A 10108-nucleotide genomic window follows, 5' to 3' on the forward strand; every position below is an offset into this window, starting at 1 on the left:
GCCACAACAAGTGGGCCAGGAGCTCAACAACAGCAGTAACACAGTTGGGGAGCTTCCTGGGACCTGCCTCTGCTGCTCTGGACCTGGGCCTCTGCCTGTATCTGCATCATGCCTCCTGGGGTGGGTGCATTTTTCAAACTGCTTAGGTACCAAGGTGATAGATGCCTTGTAAATACCTAAGATAGATACAGACAGAAACTGTACCAGGCGCCATCAGTTATGCAAAACTTCATACAATGCCAACTGCACCTAATGCTGTAGCATCACCCACCTTTTCTAGCATCTGCAGCCAACCACAGTCAAATATTGGGCACATGTGTTTTTCCTTTTGGAAAGTGATGGGAACACAGGACATTCAGTCTTCCTTGGTGTCAAGAGGGCTAAGCACACAGCCCTTAATGTCAGCTACTGCATATGCGTGTGTTTTGTTCCATCGCCTGCCCTAAACATGAGTTTGCAAGTTTAGTTTAATTTCTTTCATTAGCTGGTAAGATTTGTTTCCTTGTCAATAATCTGCAAAAACCAGTTACAAGCTGTACTAAAACTAACGGGATCGTCTTTATGTGTGCGGATTAAAAATGGATAGAGACTCGCTTAAACTATGCAAAAATATGGCCATGGCATTGTTTGTATCTTACAGATTAATTTTCTAAATTCCTTTAATTTTTAACTAAAAGTAGCTCGTTTTTAGCATAAAGACCAGGAGTGACTATGCATACAAGTTTGCATGTCTGGAAAATAAAAAAAAAGCATCTAAAACAAGGAAGTGCACTTATTTACACTGTACTGCTTTTAGATTTTTGTCACTTCCCATATATATGCAAAAGACCTCGCCCGGATCAGTTTGTAAAAGAATAGCTGGGAGGTAACTCGGTAAACGCTTCTGAGCGGGGGAACTATGTAAAGGACAATTTGGCCAAACAGGACATATGGGGATCTAGATGATAGTGCTTTCAAAGCAGCCGGCGAACAAAATTCTGGAGCAGCTTGCCCATAGGAACGGGCTTGTAGCAGAAAGATGAGAAAGTATCGATTCAGAAGAGAGCTTGAGTAGACTACGGAATGCTGCTTGTCATAGAAGAAATTGTACTCGATGAGTCCGTTTCTAGTGCCTCTGGGAAAAACACAGGTCCTCTTTGTAGGTGGTTAAAAATGGATCCCCCTTGCATTAACCACGCCCACTGAAAACTGATGTATTTCTTATAGCTATTCAAATGGGAATAAAGGTATAGAAATTCGTCAAAGACCAGAAGTAGGTAAAGTACAACCAGGCCTTCAACATACCGCTATGAATTGAAAGACTGACCTTAGCTAAAGCATTGTTTCAGAGTAGGAATATTGAAGTTTAAGATTTTAATCCAAATTTGCTGTTTGTGATCAAATTTAGAGGAAAGAAACAAGTTCAGCCTACGGTCATGACATGTAAATGTATAGTTGGAAAATATATAGAAATGGGATGATTTGAGGTTTCATTGAGACAATTAGGCTAATCCTCATGAATCTGCCACCACGAGCACATTTTAATCTGGAATTAACTTCCAGCCTCGCCCCAAACGAACAATTTGCAGGATTTGCCAAAATCACGTTTACCATACTGCAAACAAGAGGCAGAGAATATTACCTGAGCAGTCAGCACAGTGAGGAAATAACAAAAGTGCTTTGCAATACAGTCAAAAACACAAGCCATTTGAAACACTTGCCCTCTATGAAAACTGAGTAAAAATATCGGTACTTTCTCTGGGATACTGTAAACTCTACAAGGTACACTAAAAGCCAGAAAAAGGAAAATTATGTAAAATAAATCAGTAAAACATAAAAAATGTTTAGTGACTAAAATGAACCATTTAACATCGAGTATCTATAAATACCATTACATGAGTTATGAAAATTATTTGTATCTAGTCACAATAAAGAACTATCCAAACTTTCTTGAAAGAAAGTCTTATTTGTGATTCTACCTTCACATTAGCACATATAAATCACATTGACACATTATAAGCACACCACCAAAAGTATTTTTAAGGAAGGCAGAAAACTGATATGCTCAAATTCTTTCTACAGAAACAATTTTCAAGTACCAGCTCTTTAACAGCATGTTCAATTAATGAAATAATTATACAGGCATTTAAAATGCACCTGCAATCCTGCAGCCTTACAATTCAGCCTACCTTGAAAGAGGAATGGTCATTGTCTAACAGTGGTTTCTGTTTAAGAACAAAAACAAAGCAGAGAATATAGTCAATACCCACTCCTACCCTGCAAGCCAGGAGGAATTTAAGTGGCAATTTGATGTTCTGTTTAAGAGACAGCATTTGAAAATTTGGCCTAGGCACAGAAGACAGACAGTCAAGCGAAAGAAACCAAAACGAGAGGTGCAGGACCTGCGACACTCGCAGCCTTCTCTGGTCTTAGGCGTGCTCTCACGCTTCCACACCGAGGGGAAAAACCAAACAAACTATGATGAATTATCTAAAACCATTTATTTTTAATTATATTAGGAATTAATTAACATGGGTATATGAACATTTGAAGAAAAAGAAAGAGAGAGAAATAGCAGCAAAGGGAGTTTTGAGATGAGGGAGATAAGTCCTTCATCTCCCTGGTTCCTGAAAAAGAGAGAGAACACATTAAAAGTGTTGCAGAAGTTTTCCACTGCCCTAATTGTACCATGTTGGGAAGCACGTGCAATTTTTACTGCTCCTCAGGCACTCATGGTTTCCCATATGTGGTTAGGGATTCAATTAATAATAGCTCAGTAAGGCAAGCGACACTCACGTATGTCATGTCTTTAATTCGCCTCTTTCCAACCGCTACAAACCCCACATTTTCTTTAACACTTACAATTCCTTTTCCAGCTTCTTTTATACCATTGTCTTGTTGGGCTGATGCAGCAAGGTTTTGAAAACCTTTTCAATTACCGTCCTGCAGTAAAGAAAAACAAGCGTCACAAGAAGGTGCTAGATACTCAAGAATAAGCTAATAAAACAAAATCAGGAGAACACCCACCCAGCGACTCAGTGACCTCTGCTCAGGATTCCCAGTGGTTTCAGAAGGTCACTGAAAGCTGCCCACCTCATGCACCAGAAACCCTGATTTGAAGAAGCGCTGTGCTGAGGATTACCATTACTGTTAATTTTAGGTTCCGTGCCAAACGTTGCTCATCAGCACACTGCCAGCTAGGTGCCACATTTTTTTCAGTGCAAAACATAGGGTTAGCACTGTTCTCCTTGAAACGTGCCAGTTCGTTATCAACACTCTTCTCTTATCAAGTGTTTTAAAAGCACGTGTGTGCTAATGGTCCTAGTCCTACACCTTCTTGCACTGCTGTGAACTCCCCGCAAGTCAGACTCAACTCATATAAACTGTAACCTTGCTACATCAACAAAAAACAGGACTCGCATTTTTTTACACATTTACTTCACAATTTCCACCCAGACTTGCTGCTTTATGACAACCTGAGGACAACCTTTACCTTATTACTACATTCCTATCTCGTTAGAACTTCAAATACATAATGAAAATCAATTACTTACGAGGACACCCTTCAAGAATTCTTCATTAAGCCTGATGCCTTTTGCTCCCATCTTCTAAAATACAGTGTCTGGTGAAGACTGGAAAACCTTCTTCCTACAGAGAAGCACTGCAGGTGCTGGAAACTATCAAAGGAGTCGATGCTGTGAATGCTGTAAAAGTTGCTTTGATGGTATTTCCATTGTTTCCTGCAGACAAATCTCCATCATCAACTCCACCACAGTGAAATAAAAAAATGACTTTTGAACCCAGACGTCTTTGTGAGAGGTTGCTTCAAACACAACACAACACTCTCAGCTAATCCGCTGTTTGGCATTCATTCATATGTATTTGCTCTGCAATTTCATTGTTTCAGATGCCATTAGAACGTGCCACCTTTGAAACAATGGACAACAGGAATGGGATGAAGTGTGAATGCTTACTGCAGACAGAGCTAATAATATTTCTTTTGAATGCCATCAACTGATATTTTTCTTTTCAAATGCCACTAAGACTTGATGCCACATAACAATATTCTGTGTTGATGATATCAGAGTTATTCTGTACCTGAGAGGTGGTACTAGCATCTAAATTGTTCAAAGGAGGAAAATCTTACATATATATCTGGTACCGTAGCCCACACCAAACCCCGAAGATCAGTATCAGCACGTACAGAAGGATTCTTTTATATTGATTACCATATCAAATCTAACAACAAGCAAACCACCAGCCCTAGCTCACAACTGACGCTTGTGTGACACTGTCCAAGTAATATTTAGTAATGCAGAAGAACTATTTATTTAGTTATTCCCATTTCACTATGAAAAATTAGCCTGATCAAGACTTAATTTTGTACTTAGAGGATTTTTATATTAGGTTTTCAAAACAAAACACTTCAGCTTTCACTGAAATTCCCAAATTACTCACAAAATCAAACCCACTTCCTGGCAGTTAAAAAAATGAAACTTTTATATCACATATCTGGACATTTACAGCTCTTAGTTTAATTTCCTTAAGTATGGTATCATTTCAAAACTCTTCATCCACATTATCAATAAACAAGCCGAAACAAAAATTAAAGGAAGAACCCTTTAAAAATGAGCTTTTCATGAGCCACACAAACCTTTTCTGATTGGAGTTAAATTTATTATTTCAAAGTATTAATTTTGAAACTCTAATGATACCTATTTCCTGCAGTGATGATGAAAATAAAGACCAAATTTTTTTCTTTTAATGTTTTCTTTTTAGAGTATTTTCAAATCTTCATTTTAATTTGCTGCATGAATATTTTGGTTATTCTTCAGTATTAACGGACTAACTATGCATTACCTGAAACTGTATTTTCAGCACTGCCTCCAAAAAATTACTGCTACAACTGTGAGTTTACACGTTGCCATAACTTAATCATTCAACAATTCTTGGAAACCTACAAGTCACAAAGGACAGAACTCCTCTGCCCCCACCCCGATATCCCATGGAACCCAGAAAGCAGTTTCGCTGCTGAAAGCACATCCTCTCCAAACAGATGTTTTGGAGTTGGGTGCAATCGCAGAGTCAGGCAACTACCACAAGCAGAAGGTCAGCGGCACAGATGAAGTACCATTCACTCCGTAGTAACCCGAGTAACTGCAGTAACATGACATTGCTGCCCGTGCCTCACTGCTGTGAACCTGAAGATTTTATTGCCTGTCTTTAGACACAAACGTCACATCGTCTATCCTGAATATAAAAACCACAGCCTACGCCCTTCCCTTCTCCTGTCCTCCCAACGAACCAGGACCTCGCTCAAAAGACATCAAACAGACCCAGTCAAACTGAACCACCGCAGCCGTTTCACATCTGAACACCTCCCTCACCTATGACAGAACACTGAACGTTCGGTTGACAGCCGATTCTACAACACAGTGTAAAGGTTTTTATACGCTGCCAAACCGTATTTTTCAGAAAAATACCAGTAGCAATGGGGCTTATTCTGTCCTATTCTCTGAATGGAGAAGAGAAAGTATCACTAGCTGGAACCTCTGTTAGCAACCTGAAAGGAGGGCAGGAAAGAGCAGGAAAATAAAGAGAGGAAAACAACCCATTTTCATTCTATTTTGTCTTCTCAAAAGCTTCCCTGTTGAGAGAAGACTCTGCCTACAGCCTGGCCTTCCTTTCTGTGACACTGAACTTTGTCAAAGAGCAGGAGGCAGACTCTTTTCACAGCTATCACCCAGGGGCTCAGGGGGGCTGTGACTCTTCCTTGGGCTAAACGCCACGAAAACGTGCAAATGACACAGCCCTGCTCTGGAGAGCTTACAGTCTAGGAAAGCCAAATGACATAGAGCAGTATGAAAGATACAGCTAAACACGAACAAACTCTGTCTACATATACAGATGCATTTACACTGATCAAAACCATCGCAATAGCACCATTCCTTCTCCCTGCCCCTCTGCCTAGCCATCGTTACTTGGATGATTGCTAACGGGGGTCACCGGGGAAGCGGGTCTTTAGGAGAGATCTCAGGGAGAAGGTGGTGACCTGACGAATTATTTCAGGGAAGGCACTCCATGCATACGGGACAGCGTGGAAGATGTTCAAGTGAAAACTTAAAATTGAGCAGAGCAGCATTTCTCCAAGTCAAAAGTTCAAGTGTTGTGTGCAAGATCCCTAGTTCCTGAGACAGAGACAGTGTGGTTATGGGAGTAACGTTTGGCCGTTTAAAAGACAAGTGAAACCACTAACGGAGGACTACACTGAGGGTATGTTACTGGCCACATGTTCCCTGCAGCTGCCAGTGAGCACAGGAACTGTGAGGAGATGACATGGAGGGGTTTGGAAAAGAGTTGGACACAAAGAAGGAGAAAAAGGCAAGATGAAGGAAAGGAGACGAAAGGAAGAGATGCGGGGAATATTTTCAAATGAGGTCTTCTGTTTGAGTTCTTAGTGTGTTTGCAATTTATTAACTAAATAACTAAAAAACATATACAATAATTAATGTACATTTGACACCATAAAATAAACTAGACCATATGCCAACATTTACATTATGTTATTATCCTTCACTATGGAAAGGTGAGAAACAGGTTAAACAAGAGACAAAATGCTTCCCCTTACCCTTCTTCTTCCGTACTGAAGCTTGGAAATAGAAAGGGAATGAACTGTGAATCAATTCTGAAGGTAATTTTTATATGCTAAATCCTTGCCTGTCACTTTGAGCATAAACATTTTTCTCCCACCTAAGAAGTTAGCCTCTCCCTGCCAGCCTCTGCTCTGCAGAAATCCATCAAACCACAGCTTGGCAAAGCACAGATTATCAGGGTTTATACCTTAACTATAGAAAATCGCTCCCCTGCAGATACTAGGGATACTTGTACATTTCTATTTTTTCTAAATTCTTTTTTAATAACAGTAATTGGGTCAACTTACTGATACCGGGACTTTCAAGCTATGGTAATAGGGCATGTTCAAATCTTTCCGGATCGAAGGGGAAAAGAATCATTAGCACACGTTATCTGTCATATTTTGAATTAGCTCATTTGAAAAAGCACAACTGAGGTGGTCTGCTCAGTTTCACGGAGAATAGAATAGCTAAAAACGTGTCAATAAAACCATAAGTAGAGTTCAGAGCCAGACAAAGGAAGTGACTGCAAAGACTGCAAGATGCATAAAGTTAAAATATATATATATGTATAAAATCTCCTAGCTTAGCTAGGAGAAGTTACAAAAATATATAGTCTAAGAAGAAAAAAAGGGGAATTTATCTTTATCTTTTTCTTCTATTACGTAACAAGGGACACTCAATAAAATTAAAGGCATCACATTAAAAACCAATAAAAAGGAAATACATTTGAACACAGCACATAATCAGCCTGTGGAATTCTTTGCCACGAGACATTATTGAGACCATGAGCTGCTTCAGTTCAGAAAAAAAAGATTACACATATATAGAGATGAGAACATCCACAGTGTTCATCTCTCCACACTTCCTGTTTAGTTTGCACGTAGATGTTATGAAATAGAATGTTTATTCATTAGCTAGTTCAACGGATATAAAAATGTGGGTGTTCTCATAGCTCATACAGATGTCCAATAGATACACATATACATATAAAAATATATAAATTATATATAAATACAGACATACAATCTGTGTTTTATGTCAGAAGACAACTTTTAACTGATGAGAGTGAGAACATTTTCTCTTTGGAAGCTCGTTCGGTTGTTGTGCAATACAAGAATTCTCATTCCTTCTGATAACAGCCCTTCACCAGGACAGATATTAAAATAGGTAGACCACAGATGTTATTTATAACAGTAGTCATGTTGTTTGCTGGGGTGGCAAATGTTCAGAGTATCTCAGAACTGGTATTTACAGCCTTGTTTAGGAGGAAGACAAATTTCTGCCATGCTCTAGTATTACTGCAGCTTCCCTGGGGGACACGGGCTTCTGGAACATGGTTCAGGACTATTCTTCAGAATAGTAAAGTCTTGCCACTGTAATATTTGCCCCATCTGGGTAAAGTTACGGATGGGAAATGTCCTTAAAGACTCGAGTACGTCCCATGGCTGCTAGTCACAAGAGTTGCAGAGGGTTCTGCCAGCCGATGAGAACAAATAGCGGATCTTGTACTCTAACCCTGACAAGGGGGTGAGGAAGATAAACATGATGGTCTTCACTGCAGAGGTGATGCTACTATTAACAAGCTCTTTTCCCCTAGAAAATTGTGCTGCTTCTCTCTGCTTTAAGAACAGAATCTACTACGTAAGGTTGAAAAGTAAGAAAAATAGAAGAATATCCTCAGTTTGAAAGTCATTGGCAGAAGGGGATAATGAAGGGGGGGAAATGGTGCCTAAGTATTTCTGTCCCCTCGGGAAAGTTTGTTACTAAGCCATGAAAATTTTACAACCTGTTAGCTCTCCATGAAAGAAAAACAAATCAAAACACCCAGATCCAAAAAGTGGCTCCACAATATTTTACATTTTAACCCTGGAAGAAAAATTATGGAGCATTCACAAACTGTTGAAAACTTTAGTCAAGCTCCTGAACTTCCTGGCACAGAAAAATCATTTTTTCCTGAGATCTGTTAGAGCTAAATAATCAGACTGTTTCATTTTGGTCTTCGTTTGGTTTTTATACCATAGAGAAGACAGTAACCACTTCAGCATCCCTTTGGACTCCCCCTGAAACTGTGTGACTTGATGCACTAAAGGGTGGATGGGGTCCATCTGCCCCAGAAAACACTGACTTCCAGGGGGGGAAAAACGTGTTCACAAGGCTTTGATCCCATCCAGCTGGCCTTCAGATGAGTCCATGCCAGAAATAAAAATGGTTATAAAATGTAAGTATGTAAATCAATGCAGGGTTACATGGAAAAATGGTTTTATTGTATGATAGACCCTATTATTCTGTAATGAGGGACGTGGTTTAACACCCAATTATCACTTGCTAAACACATTGCTTTAGTGTAGCGACCATTTATAAATGCGCACAGGGCTTTTCCTTTTGCATGTATGGTCAATTCATAACATATTTGTTAGACTAGCTGCAGAAATCCTACTTTTAATAACGTAACAGATTAAAACCAGGAAGAAAATAAGATCACCTTCCTCACTTCTAGAAAATAAATCAAAATTCCCAAAGAATTATGCATGTCTAGAATGAGGATGATCAAGCAGAGAATCAACAGTCGTATTTCTTAAAATTAGCAAATAAAAGACTGAATGCTCAAGACTTTTTTATTACCAATAGTGAGAAGAATTAAGTTTATCTCATGCACAGAAGGCAAAGTGATATACTAATATACACTTTTTCAGATCAGAGTGCAATGAAAACAAGTTGAAGTTGAAGCTGCTTTAAGAACTGTCAGCTTTTTAACAACAGCTTCTGGCAGCTTACCTTTATCCACTAATGAGAGGCCACAGAAATTTAAAATAAAACAATATTAGATGAACTGAAAAATCCAGAAAGCAAAGCTAACAAAACAATGATACGGCATTACTTTTTAGTAGATGTGCCAAACTTTGACGATGCATAAAATGTATCGACATTCTCTTGCGTAGCAGTAAAGGCACAAGTTTAAACAGAAATTGTCCATGCGAATCATGCACATCTGAATTCCCCAAAGATGCAGCATTCTTACAACCTTTTCTGCTCTATACACAGTACACAGTGCAGTTCTCTTAGTCAATTTAACATAAATACACATATATATATATTTACAATTCTATTATGCCAGCATGCTTGTCAAAAAACACTTTCTTACCAAGCTCTTCAAGCTCTGAGGTCATTGACTTAGACCGCAAGGTCAGTGCAGTGGTTGGAGCTCGCTTAGGAGGTGGAGGGGCTTTGCATTAAACAGAAGGATACTCAGTGTAAGTACGGACACATCTCTAAAACGCTGTATTCATATACACAAGTCCATATTTATTTAAAAGAACATGCTACAGTAAATAAGGCAATAATAAATCCATACACGCAGAGGAAAAAACCCCGAGATGCTTTCCATGCCCTGAATTTCTATACTGTTTCTGCTTTTAGCGTAGGTTGGTTGACACATCAGCAAGCTTTTATGTAACGGGATACATAGAAACATTTAAAGCTAAATAACTGCGCAC

At 39.1% G+C, this 10108-nt stretch overlaps 1 protein-coding gene across 1 annotated transcript in view; it reads right to left on the reverse strand.

Annotated features, from left to right (window-relative positions):
• SHANK2 (SH3 and multiple ankyrin repeat domains 2) overlaps positions 1–10108 on the reverse strand; it is a 123802-nt gene that overhangs the window by 27676 nt on the left and 86018 nt on the right. Inside the window, exons 4-6 of the mRNA XM_010144397.1 lie at positions 9757–9837; positions 9390–9398; positions 6608–6628 (exon numbers count right to left, since the gene is read on the reverse strand). Coding sequence (XP_010142699.1) covers positions 6608–6628; positions 9390–9398; positions 9757–9837 — 111 coding nt within the window. The remainder of the gene's footprint in view (positions 1–6607; positions 6629–9389; positions 9399–9756; positions 9838–10108) is intronic.

Source organism: Buceros rhinoceros, unplaced genomic scaffold (genome assembly GCF_000710305.1).
Source record: "Buceros rhinoceros silvestris isolate BGI_N320 unplaced genomic scaffold, ASM71030v1 scaffold561, whole genome shotgun sequence".
NCBI classification, from domain to species: Eukaryota; Metazoa; Chordata; class Aves; order Bucerotiformes; family Bucerotidae; genus Buceros; species Buceros rhinoceros.